This window comes from Hemiscyllium ocellatum, chromosome 30 (assembly GCF_020745735.1).
Source record: "Hemiscyllium ocellatum isolate sHemOce1 chromosome 30, sHemOce1.pat.X.cur, whole genome shotgun sequence".
NCBI lineage: Eukaryota > Metazoa > Chordata > Chondrichthyes > Orectolobiformes > Hemiscylliidae > Hemiscyllium > Hemiscyllium ocellatum.
In genome coordinates, this window is record NC_083430.1 from 31,180,079 (window position 1) to 31,204,873 (window position 24,795).

Here is a 24,795-nt window from a genome sequence, read left to right on the forward strand (position 1 = left end):
ATTTTCACTTGCATCTTTCCTCATTGTCTGAGCATACTACACAAGGAGTTGCTTTTGAAATGTGGCTGTTATGCAGCCAGCTTACACGAGAGCCTCCGTGATAGGACAACGTTCTTGATGTTGTTTGAAGCTGTGATACTGACTGAACTCTGCTTCCCTTTAACATTTTAATATTCCTTTTGGAGACATTGCAAGTAAGGACAAAGAATGTAATGATGCCTCATGAAAGAGAAACACCTAAGACAATTTAGTAATAAACTGTTGGTTTGAGTGTTATTTTTGAAATTTTAAGCGAGGCTCACTGACCCTAGGTGGGCTGCTATCAGTTGAATCAAGTTGACTAGTGTGCCTTTATCTGCACGAGCTGTGCTTCCAACGTAATTTCATTCTAAGTTTATTAATAACTTTTTGTCGGCAAGTATTTGGCAATTTAGTAGTTAGTGCTAAAATAAATAGGATTAGACCTCTTCATTTCTCAAGTCCATGGATCAAACAGGAAAGAAATTTACAAATTGGTATGGACTAGACTACCATCTCCCCAAAACCGCTTAGGAGTTGGAGTTCCTCCATGTAGATCGCCATTTGGAGGGAGCACTCTGAGAAAACATCTTGGAATAATTTGATCAAGCTTTTTGGGTCCTGAGGAAAATAGCTCTTATAGTTGGTATGTGCCCGGTGGTTAGAGAATTTCCACGAGGGTTGTTATTTATCAACCTGTGATAACACTGTGGAACTGACCACTGCACAGTCATCTTAAAAGCAAATTTAATTTTTACACTGTGTATCCTGTATTTTGTAGTTTAGTATGACTTGATTAAGTGGGATAGATGTGCAGCCCATTAAGTGCTGTGGGCTATGAACAGCAGAATTATATGCCTCCAATTTATAGTCTTAAAATTATACATGTCAGTATCCGAACATATTAACCCATTCCATATGCCTTGGGAAACAGGTGAAAAGATTGACCACTGCAAAAATCATAGGCTATGGTTGTCTCAAGATCAGAGTAACCGAACTGCCAGTCCTACCACCAAAACTGCTTCAGTGAAAATGCAAAAGTGGCCAGTTACCTGACAATATGGACAATTGTTTGTGCACATAAACTGACTGGACAAAAGGAGTCTCTATTTATTCCCGCCCCACTAGCTGTCTTTTAATCATTAGCAAAGAGAATGAAAGAATCAAAATTACTGTCTCAGCAAATCTGCTAACTAGCCCTCTATTTCATTTCTGCTAGAACTACACATTGGCACTTCACACAACTTGATCTGGTATGTCAGTTGAATGGCAATACTTAGTTTTGCCATGTTGTGAAGATGATGATTTGACATTTATTGTATCCTAACAGGTTTGTATTACAGGTGATAGTAACACATTGGAAGAAATGTTTCCTTCAAGTAGTACACAAATTAATATTTATAACAATAAATCAGTCTAGTGGATCAGACTGGTCATATTTAGTCAATTTAACATTCTTAATTAGCTTCTTCAAATTGCATCAGTCGAAAGAAAGAAGTTAGGATTATTTAGAACAATTGGCTTTCTTTAAAGATGCCCCCACTTTACCCAGCACTGGTGCAAATGACTCATGAGCTAGAAACCAGTTTTTGGGTCACGTACTCGTCTCTCTAATTTTAAAAGGCCAGTGCTAATTTGCACATAGCCTGGGTAATAATCCAGAGATTATAATTTTTGAGAATCTTCTGTTCAGTTTCGTATCTCGCGTCTCATTGCACTCCATGCAAGACCTCTTTTGTAGTTTCATCTGTCATTGGTACCTACATATATCTGTTTACTCCCTCTCCCACGGTGTTCCTTTCCAGCCTGCGCAGATGACCCAAATTGTGGCAACAGATGAGCAACATTACTGTGACTCACGCTCTTTGTATAGAAAATGGTTTCAATCTCCCTCACTATACTATCACCAACTACAACAACTAGAAGTATAGTAAAATTTCTTGTTTTGCCCCATATCTGAATGACATCTTGTGCCACAGCATCATGGTCAGTTTTCAATCCACTCTGCTACCCTGATCTTATCCAAGCAGTCTGAGGGAGTCTCACACTTATTGAACATCTGCAGAAACTGCCACTTCTGTACTCTAGCCCTCAGGGCCCCCATTCCTACATCACTCGTGGTCATACTCTTCCGCCCCTGATTACTGAACAAATAGATGACTCTGCCCTAAGTGGAGTAACTGCACCCTGCTCCAAAGAATCCAAGTACCCTTTGTGTAATATCTATTTCAACCTACAACTCAAACTCTCAGCCAAGGCTGCTTGAATGTCAAGCATTTAGTGTAGATATGTTTCCCCTAGATCACAATGGCTCTTGCATGCTGCAACCTTGATACATCACTTCATCTGCCATCCTTAATGCTTTTGTATGCTTACTTTATAATGTCTTTTATCTGTTTTAGTATACAAATTGGTGATAAAGTGTCTTCAAGAGTGTTACCAAATAGCTAACTCCTTTCTTAAGAGAACAAGAACCAATTCCAATAAGTGCTCTGCTTGCCTGCCATGAGGTTCTCGCCTCATCCACTCTCACATTAAGGATATCGATAACCATTATAATCGGCAAAAATGACAGTGCATGCCTTAAGCAACAATCGGTTGAGTAAAGTGACCAGGAGCATTAGCAAAAGCATGATTTATCCAAATTATGAAAGAATATTTTTATTGCCTGGAGTTATACATGGTAGGAATCTGGTTGTAGTTGTTGAAAGCCAGTCATTATAGTCCTAGGGCAATACTGCAGAAGTCTCTTGGGGTGTTGACCACGTTCTCATTCTGTGCAGTATGTGCTGTCTAGATGATACACTCCAGCAATTCACTAAAATGCACTTGAACAGTGCAGTACCCCGTTGTGACCTCAACTTAATCTGACTGAGTTAAAAATCACACAACACCAGGTGACAGTTCAACAGGTTTGTTTGGAAGCATTAACTTTTGGAGCGCTACTACTTCAGGTAGCTGTATAGCAGGGTCATAAGACACAGAATTTATAGCAAAAGATCAGTGTTATGCAATAAAAACAATATATTGGAAAAAACCTAGATTGGTGTTAAGTTTTCATCTTTTAGGATGGGTTGCAGATTTTGGTTCCTATGTAAATCCCAGAACTGCTTGTATCTGTATCTGTATCTGTTAGGATACAATAAATGTCAAATCATCATCACAATATGGCTAAACTAAGCATTGCTATTCAACTAAGCATAGCTCAAGATAACTTAAGGTTTTATTTTTTAAAAACAAGTGAAATCTCAGGTCCAATTGGAAATTGTTGGTGTCACTTTTATGTAACTGGGATAAAATCCTAAAATTCTCCATCTGAATATCATTATAGTATCAGGACAGAACTTAAAGCATTTGATTTGAGATAACTTGCCACTGCTATCGAGTTGGCAGAAATGGTGAAACATGTAATGCTCATGCAACCTATACCGGGAACTTTTTTAAAAAAGCAATTGGTGTATAATAGCCCAAAATAAAAATCAACCTCAAGTTTAAGTTAACTTTTACCATGATTTTGTAGAGATTCTAAGATTTACATCTGCTTTTGTTGTTCTTTCATCCAAATATTGGACTGTGAATAGTGTACTGCAGGGAGGTGGGGTGAGGATGGTGAAGATCCACCTGAGCTGCCTCCTGATGATCCCAGCATTACAGATGCCAGTCTTCAGCCAATTTCACACTCTGCATGTGATATCTGGAAACAGCTGAAGGCACTGGATATTGGGAAGGTTATGGGCCCAGACCCTGCAAAAGACTGAAATCTTGTGCACCAGACCTTGCTGCACCCCTAAGCAAGCTACTCCAATGTAACTGTAATCGATGTTTATCTTTCTTTGTTTCTTCCGGCGCAGACTTCCGAGTTCTCAGCGTGGTGTGTCACTCTGTGTAGTAAACAGAGGCAGTTTAGAATTATCAAGCGTGCGCAGGGTGCAGCAAAAGCACAGCAAGACCTCAACAAATGTGAGGACTGCTAGGGATCAGAGCTTAAAAACGTGTTGCTGGAAAAGCACAGCAGGTCAGGCAGCATCAAAGGAGAAGGAGAATCGACGTTTCAGGCATAAACTCTTCTTCAGGTGATTTGGCCCATCGCGTCTGCACCGACTCTCCAAAGAGCATGCCACTTAGACCCAAACCCCTACTGTAACCTCTCCATTTCCCATGACAAATCCACCTGGTCTGCACATCCCTGGACACTATGGGCAATTTAGCTTGACCAGTCCAACTAATTTGCACATTTTTCGATGGTGGGAAGAAACCAGAACATCCATTGGAAACTCATGTAGACACAGGGAGAACATGCAAACTTCACACAGTCACCCCAATGCTGGAATTGAACCCAGGGCTTATGCCCGGAACGTCGATTCTCCTTCTCCTTTGATGCTGCGTGACCTGCTGCGCTTTTCCAGCAACACATTTTTAAGCTCAACGATGTGAGCCCAGCCCTTGATAATGACAAATAACAACATGCTTGACACATAACTGCCAGGCAATAACAATTTCAAACTATAGAGAACATACCTAACATTTTGACATTCAATGGCATTAGTACCATTGAGACACCCACTATCAACACCTGGAAGTTAACATTAACCCAAAACAGAGCTGGTCAATCCATATAAATACTATGGCTCCAAGAGCAGGCCAGAGGTGAGGATCCTGCAGAGTAAATTGCCTCCTGACTCTCCAAATCCTGACCACATCTACAAGGCGCAAATAAGGAGTGTGATGGAATGTCAGTCATTCAGTTACTGAATGAGTGCAGCTCCAACAACACTCGAGAAACTTGATGTCATCCAGGACAAATCAGCTTATTTAATTGACACCACATTCACAACCAGTCCTCCTCTCTCCTCCATGGTATAGTAGCAGTACTGTACGATTACAAGTTGCACTGCAGAAATTCACCAAGACTTTTTGAACACCACCTTCTAAATTCTCGGCTGCTACCAGATAGAAGGACAAGGGCAGCAAAGCATGAGAATGCCTGGAAGTTCCCCTCCAAGACTTTCTTACCATCCTGAATTTGGAATACATAGCTGGGTCAAAATCCTCAATTTCCCTCCCTAACAGCCTACCTACAACAAATCTTCTGCAGCGCTTCAAGAAGGCAGCTGACCACCACCATCTGAGGGTAACTGAGAATAGACAAGAAATGGTAGCCCAGTCATTGAAGCCCACAACCTTTTTATATGTAAGTGGGATGGAGCCTGGGTGAAATGGTGGCTCAGTGGTTAGTACTTCAACCTGAAGACGGCAGGGACCTGGGTTCAATTCCAGCATTGGGGTGACTATGTGAAGTTTGCATGTTCTCCCTGTGTCTACATGAGTTTCCACTGGGTGTTCTGGTTTCTTCTAAATTAGTTGTGCAAATTAGTTGGATTGGTCAAGCTAAATTGCCCATAGTGTCCAGGGATGTGCAGACCAGGTGGATTTGTCAGGGGAAATGGAGAGGTTACAGGAGGGGTTTGGGTCTAAGTGGCATGCTCTTTGGAGAGTCAGTGCAGACGCGATGGGTCAAATCACCTCTTTCTGCTCTCTCTGGTTTCTATGATTCGATAAACCCTTGCAGTCCCCTGGTGGCTTATCTCCGAAAAGTAGCCGTCCAGCTGATTTGAAAAACAATGCTGCAGGATGCAGTGTTCCATGCAGCAATTTTCTTTCTGTATCTTGCTGCTCCCTTGTGAAAGTTTCTATCCTGTTGCAGTTGTACAGAAACAGCCCAAAAGATGGTCTGAGTTCCTACGTAGCCTAATAAAAGTACCCGAACCTTTGCTCGGGCAGATTGTTAATTCATTCTTTATTCCAAATGAGCTTCGCTTACAGGCTGCAAAAATTACGTTTTGACTTGTTACCATGTGTAATATTCTTCTCGAATGCACCTTTTCCCCAAAAGTTACATTTGTATTTGAAAAATTACAGAAATTCAGAATATTTCAGGGAAAATAGTTGGAATGTACAGGAGTTTAGCACCAAACCGGTGGTGGATTCCAATGTATGTGTAGAATAGCCTATGTTTCAGTCCTTTTCTGCTGTCAAATTTAGGGATTATGATTCCTTGCTGCAATATTGAGAAGGAGATCAGTTAGTTTAGTTGGCTGGACAGCTGGCTTGTGATGTAGAGTGACAGCAGTAATAAGAGTTCAATTTCTGCTGAGGTTACCATGAAACCTCTTTCTAATGCTGTATACTTGCCTGAGGCACCGGTGACAGAAACCACCACCAGTCATCTCACCTGGGAATATGGCACCTTTACCTTTATCTACGATAAATTTGTGTAACTTCACTTAGTATACAGGACACCAAATACAAATTCCAGAATAAAACCTTTATTTGAATTGAGTATGTGTACTGCAGCAGCTTTTTAATAGCAATAGTAACAGGTGACATTAATATGCATGTTTCAAAGACTTATGAAAATTATGGTGTCAGGCATATGATCGCTATCAGCTTTTTGGAACTGACCACCTGAAGAATGTGGAGGTAGCTGTCAGCTGTGCTGGGAATCCCTTCTCCAAAATTAGCCTTACTGGAGTGATTTCACGTACACTACTGCAGTAAACAGAACTGCAGAGAGGCTGCTAAAATTTATTCAAGACTTGGATTAGAGTCATTGGGTTATACAGCACAGATGAAAATGTGTTGCTGGTTAAAGCACAGCAGCTGAAAATGTGTTGCTGGTCAAAGCACAGCAGGTCAGGCAGCATCCAAGGAATAGGAAATTCAACGTTTCGGGCATAAGCCCTTCATCAGGAACGGCACAGAAATTTGTCCATGCTGACCAGATATCCCAATTAATCTAGTCTCATTTGCTAGCCTCTAAACCTTTCCTATTACATACCTATCCAGTTAGTTTTAATTGTTGTACCTACCTCCATCACTTCCTCTGGCAATTCATTCCATACATGCACCACCACCCTCTGCATGAAAACATTGACCCTCCGCTTCCTTTTCCTTCGCACCTTAAACTTATTCACTCTGGTTTTGCATTCCCCTACCTTGGGGGGGGGGGGAAAAACCTTGACTATCACCCCTTCTTTCACACAACCCTTCATTCTTTTGCTCCAGTGAAAAGAGCCCCAGCCTATTCAGCCTCTCCCTATAGCTCAATTCCTCCAAACCTGGCAAAATCCTTGCCAATCTTTTCTGAATCCTTTCAAGTTTCATCACATCCTTCCGATAAGGAGACCAGAATTGCACACAATATTCCAAAAGTGGCCAAACCAATGACCTGTACAGTCACAACATGACGTCCCAACTCTTAACACTGACCAGTGAAGGCAAGCGTGCCAAATGCTTTCTTCACTATCCTATATATCTGCAACTCAACTTTCAAGGGACTATGCACCTGCACCCCTCAGTCCCTTTGTTCAGCAATGTTTCCCAGGACACTACCATTAACTGTATAAGTTTTACTCTGGTTTGCCTTAACAAAAAGCGACACCTCATGTTTATCTAAATTTATACTCCATCTGCCATTCCTTGGCCCATTGGCTCATCTGATCAAGGTCTCATTGCACTTTGAGATAACCTGTTCAATACACCGCCAGTTTTGTTGTCAACTGCAAATGACTAACTAGAACTCATTCATATCCACATCATTTATATAAATGACGAAAAGCTGGATGAAAGGGGAGACAACTTGTCTGTGTATATGTTGCATATTTGTCAACAAATTGAGAAAACAATCGCTTGTCTTGACATTGAAACCTTCGAATTTCACTTCACGGTTGTAAATTTTCACTTTGCAGTGATATCAAACTTTGGAAAACTCCTGGATCTCAAGAATGTGGCTTTTGCACTTCTCACTTGAACTTTTGAGTCTCTAACTTAAATTATGCATATGGATCCAGAATCCAAGCTGCTTTGGGATAAATAACAACATCAATTGAGCTAACCTAATTTTTGGGAGGGGGTTTGGATTGATTTACTTTAAAGTGAAAGTAGTATTGCTACTGTCCCAACAAATTTTCCCATAAAGGATAAAAGCTTAATCAGTTTGGAAACTTTTTAAAATCCTGAAATTGTGGTCATTTTTCCGACTGTTGACAGAAGTTACCGTATCCTAATGGTTTCTGTGGTGATCAAAGTTTGTTTAAAAGTGGAATGAAAATGTAATTTTTGAAAACCCTTTGCCATTCTTGATTTAGTCATAAGTATTCTACAAATGTCTTGGTTTGATGAAATGTTGAGGAAAAACTAGAGAAGCTTAAGTGGAAAGACTTTTAATAGCTAAACAAGTGTAATAAATATAGTCTAAGCTGCTGAAGTTCTGCAGTTTTATTCATTGCATCAAGGATATATATTGGTATTCCTATTTCTACAATCTCATATTTCATAAATCTCTTTTAGGGACAAACTAACCTAGTGCCATCCAGGCTGGCTTAAAACTGACTGTCCACCCACATGCTTAGTTTATTTCAGCTTATAGTGAGTGTACACAAAGAAACCTAATCGTAAATTAAACCCTATTCATAGAATTTTCATTGGACAACTTGTTTTCTGATGCTAAGGTACTTTTTAATTTGTTTTTATGTTCTACTAACTAGCTATTTTAAGTGTTTACTTTTGATGTAGTTGTTCAAGTTCGGCCGAGAATTTAAGTCCAATGCATTTATTATTGTTCTACAAGACTATGCTGATTATTAGACAGTTGTTGGTTTTTTTTTAAGTCAGAGGTTTTGCTCTTTTTCACTGCAATCATAAGTGCAGCTATTTCTCTTAATGATTCCCATTAAAAAATAGTTTTGTTTTTTAAAAGCTGCCAGATTCTGTAACTGAAAGCAATTTGTCCAGTGGGTTTTCTATGAAGGTTCTCTTGCCAAACATCTACCACGTATATAAGATTCCTTGAAATCTTTTGCCACGTTCCACAGGGAATCTGTTTTTGAAATGTTAAAACAATTGAGATTGTAGACAATTGGAGAAATGGAGAAGGGAAACTAATATTGCCCCCTCGGAACCCACAGCACTTTATTTTGTGTTTTTTTTAAACTGCCTACCTCCACACATTTCCCCCTTTGAATTTGAAATCCTGATTAACTATACTTGGGAGCAAATTACTGTGAATGCTGGAATCTGTAATGAAAACAACAAATGCTGGAGATCTCAGCGGATTGGACAGCATCCATGGGGGGACAGAGAGAGAGAGCAAGCTAACATTTTAAGTCTCGATTCCTCTGCAGTTCTGATCAAGAGTCACCTCGACTCCATTCTCTATGGATGCTGTCTGAGCTGCTATAATCTCCAGCATTTGTTGTTTTCAGTGCTTAATTCTATTGCTATGCCTCAGAAATTAGAATTGACCTTTCGGGAGCTCAACTGTATTAGTTCAAAAGACCATATGGATTGCGCTTGTAATGCATTCCTTTGCTCTGTTTTTCTTGCAGGCTTTTTCAGTATTTTTTGTTTGTGTAGCATTCACATCAGACATAATATGCCTACTCTTCATACCAGTGCAGTGGCTTTTCTTTGCTGCCAGTACATATGTATGGGTTCAGTACGTCTGGCACACAGGTATGTTCAAGTTTTTTTTCCAATTAAAATTGTTTTGTAGGGAAAGACAAGTGAACTTTAGAATTGTGAATCTTGTAAGGAAGGACGTGATTTTAATCATTGTTTGGTGAAAATCGGGTTCCAGTTTAGCCTTGCTGCCACAGCTCTGATCTCTGCCATTTTGCTGCAACGGCATGGGAGAGAAGAAAGGCATATTCCTCCCTGGAAAAGAGTAAACTATGGTCAATATCTCAGTATCTGACTTGCAGCAGTCAGGTTAATTTTTGTAATTGAGAATTTACAACTATATAAAAAAACTGTCAGCTATATTGTTCTGTATAAATTCTACTTTGTCTTACGGTTTAAGTGATAGTATATTCATAATGTTACAAATCTGTATTGTTTGAAAATATTGCATTTGTAGTCCTGAATAAACATGATACTTTTTATTTCACCATTTAAGATGCACTCAAAAGCTCAGATATTGAATACAAATCCATATTATACTGTATAGTTTCAGGCAAAACAGGTAAAACTAATAGGTCTTAACTGAAAGGAGAACTTTTCCCAAGATTCCAGGTCAATGAAGCTGCACTTCCGGTATTGTGTTTTGGCACCATGCTATTAAATTGGAAAGAGTGCAGAAGAAACTTACAAGGATGTTGCCAGGACTCGAGGGACTGAGTGATAGAGGTTGGACAAGCTTGGACTTTTTTCTTTAGAGTGTAGGAGACTGAGGGGAATCTTTTAAAAGTGTATAAGATAATGAGAGGTATGATTAGGGTGAATGCACTCGGTATTTTTCCCCAGGGTTGGGGAATCGAGGACTAGAGGGCATCAATTGAAGGTAAGAGGGGAAAGAATAAAAGGGAACCCGAGGGGCAACCTTTTTACACAGGGTGATACAAATGGAATGAGCTGCGAGCACGAGTGGTTGAGGCAGGTATGTTAACAAGATTTAAAAGGCTTTTGGACAAATACATGGATAGGAAAGGTTGAGAAGGATATGGGCCAAGTGTGAGGAAATGGGCTTAGCGTGGATGGACATTATGGTCAGCACGGACCAGTTTGATTCTAATCTGTCCTTTGCCAAATTGTAACATATTCCATTTAGTTTTAGAATCTGTATGTCAAGGAACCAACAAAAGAATAAGTTATTTACAATCCAATTTTGTGCAATGAGAGCAATAATTATTGTAACCTGTAGTGAAGGAGCCTATGGTGAAGAATGATTGTATGATGACGTAAGTTTGAAAGTGAATTAGTTAAGATTGAAACCAAGGTCTTAAATCTGGAAATCCCAAACCATGTGAAGGGAAATTTGCAATAAGCAGATTATGAAATTAGATTAAAACATCCTGAGTAAGCATTAACAAACATTAAAAGAATTGATTCATAATCTGGAATGATTATAGATTACCTTAAAAGTAACTCTTAGGAAAAAGTAATCAAACCAAAAACAACAGGAGAAGTTAATAGATTCAAGGAAGAGAATTGTAATGTTGCTGAAACTAGCATATTTGAAGATTGGAAAGATTTTAATTCAGCAGTGGAATGAAACAAACAGAGAAAATGAGGTGATAGAAAAATGGGAATAGTAACGGGAATGCTAGGATCTATTTTTAGGACTATAATCGTGTACTTTTCAAAAATTATATGATTTAGCAGTGTCTGCATGGTTTTGTGGCAGGGATGTTTGTTCTTCCTAAATAGATTTAATTTTTTTTGAAGTTATAACAAACAGGATGAATAAAAGGATAACAGTAAATATGACGTTTGGAGTTTCAAACTATTTGACAATACGTCACCTAAGAGGTTATTACATAAGATGAAGGCTTTTGTATTCTAATTTATTAGCGTTGACTACAAATTGGTTCATTGACACAAAACAGTCAGGATAAATGGGTCATTTTCAGTTTAGTAAGTTGAAACTAGTGGCATACTGCAGGAATCGATGCTTGGCCCTAACAGCAGTTAAATTGAGGAGACTGTCATGTCAGTCAGTTTACTGACATGACAATGGAAGGAGCCAACTTACACTGGTGAGAGCACAAAACGTTTGCAGAATTATTTATAACTATTATTGATCTGTTTTAGGAAAATTGAATAGCAGATTTTGTTTTAAATGGCAAGGACTAGGAATGTTGGTATTTGGAGGGTTCTCTGTATCCCTAAACACAATTATAGCAAGTTAACATCCAAGTACACAATCAATTAGATATGTTATGTGCATATTTACGTAAAGGAGTTATAGTTTGAGGATGGTGTGTCAGTGTGGCCATGTCTGGATTACTGTATTCTGTTTTTAATCATTTTATTGTTATTATTTTAAACATCTCAATCCGTTAATCTAAGGAAATATATACTTGCCTGAAAGACTGCAACAGAAGTGCATTAGACAGATTCCTGGGATCAGTTTGGAAAGATGGAGTAGAGTATTCTTGTATTTCCTAGAGTTTTAAAAGCATGAGAAGAGAATTTGTTGAGACCTATAGAATCTTAAGTTTAACAGGCAGTTGCTCAGAAGATCCTGTTTGGAACTCGAAGTTGCAGCATTAGAATAAGCAGTCATCCACTTGGGATTAAGATGAAAGAGACTTTTTTTTTCATTTGATGTCTGTGAATCTTTGGAATTCATGACCCCAGAGAACTGTAGATGCTAGTTGTTGAGTGTATTCAAGTCAGATCTGCAGATTTTTTTAAAGGACAAAAGGGGATATAGAGAAGGTGTGAGAATGTGGAGTGAAAGTAGAAGATTAACCATAGTCTTATTAAATGACAGAGCATGCTCAAGCGGCCCAGTGGTGCTGTCCTGCTACTTATACTCGCATAAAAAAAAAGATGCCACATTGGTCATCAATTACTAAAGCAGCTATGGGTCTAGTTGGTAAGGGGGAGTCCTGGTTGGCTTATCCAGCTGCTTCTAGTAGAAAAGAACTTAGCTTTTGCTTGATATCTTTTCATGAATAAAGCTGATGTTAGTGTTTTTATTTAATGGATTGCTACTAATAGCAGCCTAAATTTGGTGAAAATGTTTTAAAATAAATAGTGCCTGTGATGACAGATATGCTAGAAAAAGAACCGACACCTTTTCCAGCCAATGGTGGACTCAGTGGTCAGCTCATTCATACAGGTCAGTGATGTGGTATGCATAGTTTTCTATACTGGGCTGTAGAATCCACTTCATGGTATAAAAGCAAATGTCACAATGCCAGCATCTTTCAATCAAATTGACAAACTAGTTTGTGAAGGTTATAGGATTTACTGATCCTGTTGGACCAAAAATTAGTGATGTGAAACAGTAGCTGATGTTTCATTGGCCTGTTTAATTTCAAATACCTTGGTCCTTTGTTTATTCTGAGAGTTATTGCTACTCATTTCATAGTTTTTCAAGTTTTTTAAAGCTGAGTATATTGAGGCTGTAGTGGTATAAACATTGTTTATCCTAATAATCCACCAAAAGGAAGTTCAAATAGTCTTGATCACTTAAACAACAAGGTGAACATTGGGATGCAATATTTTCTCTACTGCTCCCCCCCCCCCCCCCAAAAAAAAACTTTGAGAAACATAATTGGGTGGGTTGGCTCTGGAAAGATGATTATCCCCTTCCCACCATTCAGTAATTCACTTTGGGTGAGAGGGTCCATGGGCAACCTTAAGCCAGCATCAATTAAGGTTCTTAAGTTGTCAATTAAAGCCATTTAACAGTCTCAACCTGCCCCTGGCCTTCCTGGCAGGCCTGAAAGTCATTGTTTTTCCAGCAAGGAAACTTGCTTTCTATGTTGGCAGGGAAGGGTGTCCTTTTTTTTTCCTCCAATCTGGTAGCAATTCGCAAGAAGCTGGACAATGGCTGTTGAAAGCCATGCAGATGCAATGCTTCTGGATTAGAGGTGCTGGAAAAGCACAGCACATCCTTGGATGCTGCCTGAACTGCTGTACTTCTCCAGCGCCTCTAATCCAGAATCTGGCTTCCAGCATCTGCAGTCATTGTTTTTACCATGCAGATGCAATGCCTCTTACTTCCCTGAACTCCTTCTCACTGCCACCCCACTGCTGTTTGTGACTACACAGCCTTGACCTTCAGCAACCCCCTTCAGGTTGTTGAGGCAGCCAGTTGAATGAGAAACTGACTGATGTTTAGTCTAATAAGTTTACTCAGGCAGTGGGGCAGGAGTTGGTCATAACTGAAGTCACCTGCTGCAGCATCTGTTGCACAGAACACTATATCCTGACCTTGATATTCGAAAAGGAACTTGGATCCTCTTTTCAGTTCATTACAAATTCTATGATGAAGGATGCAAAGCAGTTACTTTGAGGAGGAATTACTACTTTAGTCAGTGATATATTTTTCTATTCTGTCAAGTTGACTTTGCTACTGAGGTGACTATGATTCAATTGATAAAGTGTGTTCTTCAGGCAAATATAGTAATAAAAGGCAAGCATTTTCCATTAGGCTTTATACCTTTCTTCAAAAGTTTTCTGGTTGGAGGGTAGATTTTTGTCAGTTTGTGAAATGATCCATCTAGCACTAGCTAGAATGTAGGTTGTGAAATATACTTCTGACATAATGTTGACAATCATGAAATTGCAAGGAAAAGCTCTGTTAGTTGAATTCATCATTTTGCAAACTGATATAATTTTGAATAACTTGCCTGTAGGGAAAGAATTTTAATGTTCTTTGCACCTTTTTGCTTTAATAATGCCAGTATATGAAGTATCCAGTATTCGTTGTACAGTTGAGGTGAGTTCTGTGAAGAGAGAGCTCTTCATTTAATTTACAAGTTGCGTTTAAGTTTACTGAAAGGGGGAGAAAATTTTGAGAACGAATTCCCAACTCTCGAGTGGCTCGTTCCCCTCTTGAGAGAGGTGAAGACATAGTTATCAAGTTTACTTTTCATGGCCATTCCTGCGGTTGTGCTAATTTGCTGTACCTTGAAGTGGTAAAGCATAGGTTGACCCCAGTTCTTCACTGATCTCAGCCAAGCCATTTGTGAGAATACCAAGTGGAGGCAAGATGGTTTTCCTTAGGGAAGAGGAAGATTAAATCTGTCGGAGTGTCAGTTTATGAACTTAACCAGCATCCATTACAGGAAAAGCACTGTCAAAGTCTTGCAAATTGCTTGGTATGCATCAAGGAAAATAACACAAATGGCAATGAACTGTTGAACTGTCATTTGCAAACCTGTATGCCATTATAATTTGCAGGTGCAATGGCAAAGAAAGATAATTAGAAAAGAGTTAATTAGCTCATTTCCAATATTTTCATTTCTTTACACCAGTCTTTGTAGTCATTCTGAATATTTGTTTTTAATGAATTATTGGCTATTTAATTCAAATGAGACTGAGTTGCATTGTGAAGGTTCAATTCACATGGCACCCTTAAGGGACAGAGAAGGAGAAGACATTATTTCTGTCTTGGAAACTAAATCCGAGACCAGTATTGGTTGATGCAGGGGATGTTCCCTGAATTGATTTTTAGCATATGGCCTATAAAGAAGAAATGATGTGGAGGGAGAAAGATTTCCTTAAATGTATTACCCCTTACTTGCATTGCAATGTCACTTGCTGCATTTTCATTGCATGATGCCTTGGTCGAATTTAAAATAAAAAGTTACCTGCAGGAAATTACCAGATTTTAAAAAGAAACTGAAGATATTCTTTGTGATGTTTTATTTCTGAAATGAATTGTCGCAATATCATAAGATGTAAGAGCAGAAAAAGGCCATTCGGCCCATCGGGTCTACTGTTATTTAATAAGATTATGGCTGACTCCACTCTTCTGTCTTTCCCTGTAACTCTTGATTCCTTTACTGATTGAAAGCCTGTCTGTCTCAAGTTTGAATACACTTAACGACACAGCCCCGACAGCACACCAGTTTAAACAATTCCCCAGACTCATTACCCTTAGAAGAAATTCTTCTCCATCTCTGTCTTAAAAACAGTGACCCCATAGTCGACACTTTCCCATAAGAATAAACAATCTCTTGGCATCTCCCATGACACATCCTCCTCAGAATTTTGTTTTAATAACGCCAGCCCTCATTCTTCTAAACTCCAGTGAGTACAGGCCCAACCTGCTCAGCTGCTTCTCATAACATCCCTCTATGCTTCGGATTGACCTAATGAACCTGCACTGGACTACCTCCATTGTCAGTACATCTTTCTTTGGATAAGTGAGTCAAAACTATTCATGGTGTTTCTAAACACTATATTTTTACATTCTTTGTAACTGACAAGCATTTTGCCAGGGACCGATATTAAACTAACTGGCCTACTGTTATCCATTTCTTTTGAATAAGGCTATTACAATGGTAACACAAAATTTGTTGGAAAATCTCAGCAGGTCTGGCAGCAGTTGTGCAGAGAAAGCAGAGTTAACATTTCAGATCCAGTGACCCTCCTTCAGAACTGAAATTGACTTCCTTTGTTAACCATGGTTGAGAGATCCCTTTCTAGAATCCTCCTTCCTCACTGGGATAGCATTCGAGTTGGGGTTTGTTGTGAGCTTTTAATTAATTTCCTGAATGTCTGCAATCATTCAAGAATTCCCTTCCTGCTCAACTCCTTTCCCAGTTGCCTTGAGTATATTAATGCTGTGGTCACTATGTTCATCCTTGTGACAGTCTTTGCTCTTGTCAAAACACTTGTACGTTTTGGACATTTGCAAGGGTAGAAAGTTTTCAAGTGCTTCTACTTGGAACCCCCTATTTCTTTCTCCCTTGCAGTCACTTGGATCTAAATTTTTATCAATTGCTCTTTGACCAATCTGATTCCAACTAGCAGAAGTTATCCTACAATATGGCAATTTGATGAGCCTTCCATTTGTGAAAAGGCCTTTTGGCAAGTTTGCATTGCATTATTTAGCTGGTGTGAGATACAAGAAAATTGGAACTTTTCTTTGCCTTTTATGAGAGGCAGAACTGTTTTCATTGGTATGTTAAGGAAGAATTGTTCCTGTGATTGAAATATTTAGTTGATTTTTTTTTCTTTTTCAGAAAGAGGAGTATGTTTACCAACTGTATCATTATGGATATTATTTGTTTATATAGAAGCAGCAATCAGATTTAAAGATTTAAAAAATTTTCATGTAGACCTTTGTCGCCCTTTTGCTGCACACTGGTGAGTTATCTCTTTTCATTGCCATTTATTTGAAAGTTGTATATAACTGAGTTATTTTAGATCACAATTGTCTTCAGGATCTAAAATCAAGCAATATCTAGTATCCCTGCATTGCAAATCTTCCATTTGTTAAAACTTATAATTTGTAATTATCTACCCAACTCTTCTGCCACATGGCAGAAAGGAGCAGTACAAAATAAAGATTGCTAAATCTAACACAGGATGACTTGTTGTCAGAGACTCCAGAATAATTCCTTTTGAATTCTGACAGCTCTTGCAACTCAAACATTATTTGATATCACAACATCTGGATATGCTTGCTATTCTTGTAAAGGTACAGATGTGTGTTCCAACCATTTTGGTTAATCTGATTAATTTGTATTTTTGGGGAATTGTGACATTTTTCATGTAATCTTTTTAAACTGTTTTCTCATTTGAACACTGTTTAAAAAGCTATGCTCTATTTATATTATTCTGAATTAGGTTAGAGTCCATTTACTTGTATATTGAGGAATGAGGATTGTTAAGAATAGAATGAGAACAGAAAGTTTGTGCATTTCCATACTATTTGATGTATTACTTTTGCCACAGTGAATGCCGGTTATACTAAGTGGAAAAATTAATTCCAACCCCTGTTGTAGAGTCGTACAGCACGGAAGTAGACCTTTTCAGCCCATCTCATCCATGCCAATCATGCATCCCTATTTGACCTAGTTCCATTTATAGAGTCATAATCAGAGAGGTCAACAGAATGGAAACAGGCCCTTTAGCTCAACATGCCCATGCTGCCTGGTTTTCACAAGTAAACTAATCCCATCTGTCCATACATATCCCATCTATGGTCCTGTCTAAATGTTTCTTATATGACAAAGGTATAATTGCTTCCACCACTGCCTCTGGCAGACTGTTCTAGATTACCCTGTATAGAAATACATTGCCCCTTTGGTCCCTTTTGTATCTCTTCCTTCTCCCCTTAAACATCTGCCCTCTAATTTTAGATTTGCCTCCCGTAGGGGAAACAGCTGGTGGTATCTACCTTATCTATGCCTCTCATGATTTTCTATAAGGTCACCTCTGTCTTCTACCCCCCAGGGGTAAAAAAGTCACAGCCTATCCAACCTCTCGTTATAACTCAAACCTTCCAGCCCAGGTAGCATCCTAGTAAATCTTTTCTGTACTCTTTGGAGTTTAATATAACATTACTTCGATAGTAGGGTGACCAGAACTACACGCAGTACTCCAAATAAAGCCTCAGTAACATTTTGTCCTGACTTTCAACTAAACTGATCCTATTTGCTTGCATTTGGTCTTTTATCCCTCTAAACTCTTTCAATTCATATATCCAACCAATGTCTTTCAAATGTTTTTGGTATAATTGCACAAATGATCAAGAATGGTGCTTCAGTGAGAGGATCTGCAAGCAGAAGTAACCATCACTGTTGTTTGATTACTTTAATATTATAGATGACTAAATAGCTGGTTATAAATAAAATTAAGAGCGTAAAGATAGTTAAAACTGAGAACCTAAAATTCTAAATGGCGTGCAGTGAGGTCAGTTAAGGCCAAATAATGGAGACATGAGGATGAATAGTGTTTGAATTTCTCATTTTGTCACTTTGGAGGACTTTATTGGAATATTTTTATTCCAGGAGATGAAATAAATGTTCCAGAGCTATGACTTAGTTAATAGGATGTGGAAGGATTAGATTTTATAGGCCAAATTATCCATCTTTTCCAGTTTTTAATTAATTCTATTCTGAATAGTTGATTGAATGCTATAGTTACATTTTGAGTTGTCGCCTGGCTCTTGTGACAAGACTTGGCAAGAATTGAGGTGATCACAGATTAGTTACTAACTTAAACTTCATAATATTGCTGTTTGGGGAAATTCTGAGCAGTGAGATTTCTTTGCCCTAAGCTTAAGACGAGTATGACTTGCAGAGCTATTCAAATTTCTGAAGCTGTGATTTGATTTTGTTTTTATTATCAATTCATTTATTTGAAGTTTAAAGGTCATGACAAGACAATTTCACATATCAGTGGATAGGTATATGGTATCGTGGTGAGCCATACAAAGGTGTTCTTACTTCACTCTTGGCCGTTCATCAAAGCACTGCCATTAAACTCGTCTTCAGATTAGAGAAAGCAAGAAACTCATTGGGTCTCTTCCTTTTAATCACCATCTATTAATTTCTGCCAGAACGTATGTGCAAGAAAAATTGTCTGTGAGGGTCCTGCGATCATGGATCTACAGCTCAACAAAAATTGGCACTTTTAACCAAGGAGCAGTAGGAAGAGAAATAGAATCTTGGGGAAAGTCACTTTACAAGATCAAGGCTTCTCTATATCTGATTAAATTTAAGTAATTTCAGAAATAAGAAGCTTTCAGTAAAGTTTGAATAGGATTTGATTACAAATATTTGAGTCTGTGAAATTTGGCAGAAACTTTATACAAATGTTTTCATTGCAAATTCAGAAATTTAATTTAATCTATCACATGTTTTTCTTAGTTCGGCTTTGTAAGTATGCATTTTTAATTGTTTGGTGACCATACTTTAAGAATGTAATTTGGGAAAACAGTGGCACTATATCACTAGGCTCCAGATTAACATTCTGCAAATAAGAGTTTGAATCAAATCATGACACATGGTGAAATTTGAATTCAATAAAAATCTTAAATGGTGGCCTCTTAACCATTGTTAGCTGTTGTGAAAAGCCATCTGACTCACTAATATGCTTCAAGGAAGGGAATCTGTCATCCTTGCCCCTTCTATCCTCTGCCTTCTCGGAAATAGGAATGGGCAATGAATGCTGGCTTAGCTAGTATGAGACATGTCTTATGAGTTAATTCTTTGAAAAAATGCAAATAACTTTTTTTTCCCCCTCTTTTGCACCTGATAAAGCATTGGCTATCCTGTGGTGACACTGGGATTTGGCTTCAAAAGTTATGTAAGCTATAAAATGCGGTTAAGAAAGCAGAAGGAAGTCCAGAAAGAAAATGAATTCTACATGCAGCTTCTACAGCAGGCCTTACCGCCTGAGCAGCAGATGCTACAGAGGCAAGAGAGGGAAGCTGAAGAAGGTAAGAATTGCTTTTAGATAATCCTCAAGAACGCCCTAGTTTTTTTTTTGGAGTAGTCCATGCTTTACTTTGGGATGTAAGTAAAAAGGCTTAGTGATCAGTGAGGAATTAGATTAAAATATACTTTATTCTATCACTAGCCAAAGCAGGAGCATACCACTTTGCTAAGCTGAAGATACTCCAACTTGGTCAAAACACTCTAACCTATGTTCTGCCCTGCATCAAACCCTTCTCTGTCATCCTTTGTCCTTGCCATTCTCCAGTGATTTGATGTTCTTCAGTGCATTTAAATCCGAATCTTTGTTTCTTTGGGAAATTACTTTTCGGGGCAGGGAAACAGGTTATTTGCCTCTTTTAAAATAGCTTGCATTAGCATTTATTGATCTTTCCTGAAGATAGTAAAGATATGACTTTCTAACACCATTGAGAGGTGCTGCTTAGTCCTCCAAATTCTATTTCCCATTTGGAAGAGGATCAGCCAAACCAAATTTTTTAAAATCCTTGGTTGTGTGTGTATGAGACGTTTATTGGAAATGTTTCTCCTCTGTATTGAGATCAGCTTAGATAACATCAGCTATTTATCAGCAACAACCACTGAACCAGGATTCTTTTCCAGCTTGCTTGGTATTCGTTTATTAGACATTTTTTGTATCAATCCACTTAGGGAATTTGTTAAATGGTGGATTTTTTAAGGAAATGCAGTCCGATCTATCTACTTTGGTTCATGTCCTTAAACTATCACTGTGCCATAATTTATCTTAGCATAAAAATTAATGAACTACATGCTCTGATCCATTGCATCTGGTTTGGAAAGTGCACAAACTAATGACTAGATTATACACGATGCATTGTGTAAAATAGATAAAACAGCAACCAGTATGTTTCCAGAATTACCAATGTATATATGAAGTACCATTCTGCCATTCAGAGATTGCATATTTTAGATGAGTGGAATGAAGAATGCCTTGAAATTCTTTTCCTATGAAAACAAACTGTTAGACCCAATTTGAAGCAGATGTTAGAACTTCCAAACATGTGCTTTTCATACAAGGGTTTTGGTGCAGAATCACCAGAAGGATTCTGGTAATTATGGATTTAATTTGAGGACAGGGTTGCTTAAATTTGGCTTGTACCTCACTCGAGTATGGTTTATGAAAGAACAATCTAATCATGTAGTTTTAAAACTTTTAAAAGGAATTGATAGCTTAGGGAAAGAGAACTGATTTCCTGATAGGGGAATGCCTAGAATAAGGGCTCATAAAATTTGAAGTTTATTCATGATCATAATAAAGTACCCACTTTTCAAATATTAGCAAGCAGCAGTTTTCTTTCCCCCAAACGCTTGAGGCAGCTAGAACATTCAAGATTGAAGTAGATAGGTTTATGATGGGTAACAACAAATTTCATAGTGCAAAACCAGGTGAATGGAGTTAAATGCAATCTAATTGCTGAGGCTCAAGGACTGAATGATGTGCTCTTGTCCCATGACTTAATTATGTTGTTTGAGTTGGGTTGAGTATTGAAGCACCACTCCAGATGATGACGTCTAATTTGGGCTGGCACTAAACGAGTAATGCAGTTTTGAGGGTGCTATTGTTAGGATGAGAAGCGAATGCAAGCGGTAGACTCAGCAAAATGAAGGAGGTTGGGGCCGAAATGGATTTTTATTGAACAGTAGTTTCTTTATTTTGTGTTTTTGAAGAAAATTAGGAATGATAGAGTATTTTTAGCATAAAAGATCTATTTGATATCTGTTGTGGTCTGACCTATATTTTGCTTCACACTTGTCTTTCAGAAATTTTAAGGCTCTCTCTAAGCTGATACACCAGGATTGAAGTGCATAACACTTCCCACATTATGATGATAATTCAGGTCCTCTCAGCTTGCTTGTATTCTGTGTACTAATTCTTTGTCATTTTCTCCTAGTTGCTACAGCCAAAGGGATCACAGATATAGATTCTACACAGCTTCCACAACACAATGGAGGAATTCCAGCTGGTAGAAAGTTGACAACAGCATTACCAGAACTAGAATACAAAGAAAAAGGGAAAGAGAAGGACAAAGAAGCCAAAAAACCAAACCTTGGAATTAATAATAATATTTTACAGCCAGTAGACTCAAAAATACAAGAAATTGAGTACATGGAAAATCATATCAATAAAAGATTGAATAATGAGCTTGTAGGGAGCACAGAAAACCTATTAAAGGAGGACTCATTTACAGCTGCTTCAAAGAATTACAAGAATGCTACTGGGGGTATCAATTCTTCACCTAGAAGTCACTGCACATCCAATGGCAGCATCCCTTCTTCATCGTCATCTACTAAGAATGAAAAGAAGCAAAAGTGCACCAGCAAGAGTATGAGTACACACAAGGAAATAATGGAAAATTGTATACCTAACAACCAGCTCAGCAAACCAGACACATTATTAAGGTAATATATTTTTATGGTATTCACAAAACTTTTTTTTTCCTTGAATGACTGGAAGAAAATGAGCCTCATCTGTTCAGAGAAGTTAGTGCCACCTAGCATTGTACAAAAACTGCTAGAGTTATGAGTACCGCCGTGAAATAACACAAAATCAAACAACTTGTAGCAAGGTGGGAGCGTAACATGGTTCTTTTTTTTTAAACAACAGCCATCAATTGACTGAGTGCCATTACTCAGTATTTGCCATTTTTCATGAAACCTTAACGTGCGCTTTTTCAAAGCGGAGACCTTGTGTCATTGCTGTATAACTTGGAGCTAGATTTCATATGTTTATTTGTATGCCTCAAGTTTTCACTTATATTCCAGTTTTAATGGCTAACATTCAAATACTTTGACAGAGTTTTCATCATAGCTTCTCATCAGGATTTTCTGCAGTCATGTAGATTGGTCAAACCAGCAGTGTTTTTTCAAGGCTATTTCCCAGTAGCTAAAATGTTCTGAGCTATCATTTTTTCAAATGTTGGCATTGATGGTAACTTGATATTCTTGATGGCTACCTAATATTTGCAATTCGTTCAGCCTGAAAAGCCTGAGATTTTTGCATTTTGTTATGGCCTCTTGATCATCCTAGATTTTAATTGCTCTGTTGAAGGTGACTCTACCTTCGCTAGGCTGTAAGCTCTGGAATTCTGTCACCCTTTCCCTTGCCTTCCCCTTCTTCTTTTCTTTTGTCCCTTGTCTTTCATCTTTCTGCCCATCCCCTCTTCCTACTTCCTGCCTCTCTTTCTTCCTTAGGACAGTCCACAAAAGCTAGTTCTTTGACAAAGGTTTTGGTAATCTGTCCTAATACTTCCTTATGTGGGTCAGTGTTATTCTTGGTTTTATAATGCCTTTGAGAAGTACATTGGAATACTTTGGTCTCTTTAAAGTGTTACGTAAATCCATGCTTTTTTGAATGACTTTGAAGTAATTGATGCAGCTATTAGTATAAAATAGTCTGTCATGTGCTTTTGAGCTCAAATGTAGCAATTATAAGTTTGGCGATAACCATTTCACTTTGAATCCAGATCAAAACCATTTCTTTGTATCCATTTGCCAAATTCAGAGGTGTTACTGTTGTATGAAATGGTTTCAACAATGCATAAGTTAAAATCAGTGCAGAAGTGTTGATGATTTGTGCAGGTGATCGGTTGAGCAATTTTACATTTTCTGATTACTGTTTTGTGAATTGGGGACTTTATTATCAGGTATTAAGTCTTGATGCAGTTACAAGAGGTGCATGCTAGCTGGCTTATTTGAATATGCAGATAACATACTAATTGGCAGGAAGAGGAAATTTATCACAATGGCAATTAGTTTTCCAGGTTTCTTTATCAGCTGATCAAGTAAAGACCAAGCCGGATGTGGTTTTTGAGGTGAATTATCGCAGGGATAGGCCATTCAATCCCACAAACTTGTTCTGTCAGTACAAATCATGGCTGATCATCTCCCTCAACTCCCATATTTCTGCATCATCTTCATATTCTTACACATTATTAGTAAGTAAAAATCTGTTTGGAATTTAATTGAGCATCTGAAGCTTGAGGTAGAGAATTCCAAAGATTCACCATCCTCTTAATTGAAGTGTTCCTCTTGATCTCAGTTCTTGCCTTTTATTCTGAAACTGAACTCCCTCATCCTCTGGGGATGTAGTTCCTGTGTATATCTGAGAGTTTGTGAGGCTGTTCAAAAAGCAAGTGACATGTTTGGAAGTAGCTTTGTAGAACATTTGATTTGTCCTGCACTTTATATAGCCAGTGCACCTTATTTCTATCACTGTAGTATATAATGACATTTTTTAGGAAGTTGCCTGATTGGCCTTTTTATTTTCAAGGAGATGATACCCCCAAATTGACAGTGGAAGGCTTTGTTTATTTGTGCTGCAACACAAGGGGGAGTTCTTGCATATGTGCTGTGCCAGTGATAGCTGGTTGTATTTAAGCATAATTTGGCTTGATGGAAACTAACAATGAAGTGCAAGTTACGTATTTTTAAGTTGTGCATTTATTAACTTAATTAGATGTAAGAACTTGCACATCATTTTATCACCTGTTGCCCCTGTTAAACATGCTTATACTTCAGTAGATGATGAAAATAAGTGATCAAAACTGTTCAGCAAATGAAATGTCAAAAGTCTCATGGGGAAAATGTATTTTGAATCAAATATTGAAGATAAATGTAATCACCACATGTAAGATTCAGAATGATGAGCCTGGGATTAAGAATCCCATTTTCCATTAGTGGGACATGTAGCAACTTTCTGCACAAAGATTTACTTTTTTTGTTAAGGCTATGTAATTTATTTATTTTTCACAGTTTGATTTATTCTTGCAAGTATCAAATAAATTGGTGCCCTTCAAATAAAAGCAAAATACCCAGGGGCTCTTGTGGCCCATTGGTAGTGACTATTCCCCTGATCAAGAATGCTAGCGTTTAAGTCCCATCTGCTCCAGAGGTGTGTAATAGCATCTCTGAACGGGTTACTTGGAAAAAATATATAAAAGCAGCATGCTTCTGATGCTGAAAATGAGAAATCGAAAAAAAAAACTAGATCTGACTCTCCTTTAGCAGATTCTGAACTGTTGAAATGTCATTTCAGTTTTGGATTAAGCTG

The 24,795-nt window shown here is 38.1% G+C and overlaps 1 protein-coding gene across 4 annotated transcripts in view; it reads left to right on the plus strand.

Annotated features, from left to right (window-relative positions):
• maco1b (macoilin 1b) overlaps positions 1-24,795 on the plus strand; it is a 104,820-nt gene that overhangs the window by 48,820 nt on the left and 31,205 nt on the right. For 2 of the 4 annotated variants that reach the window (XM_060847216.1, XM_060847215.1), the window contains 5 exons: positions 9,405-9,531; positions 12,560-12,643; positions 16,506-16,629; positions 19,533-19,711; positions 21,638-22,145. In XM_060847216.1, coding sequence (XP_060703199.1) covers positions 9,405-9,531; positions 12,560-12,643; positions 16,506-16,629; positions 19,533-19,711; positions 21,638-22,145 — 1,022 coding nt within the window. The remainder of the gene's footprint in view (positions 1-9,404; positions 9,532-12,559; positions 12,644-16,505; positions 16,630-19,532; positions 19,712-21,637; positions 22,146-24,795) is intronic. The other 2 variants (XM_060847217.1, XM_060847218.1) reach the window with 2 other exon arrangements.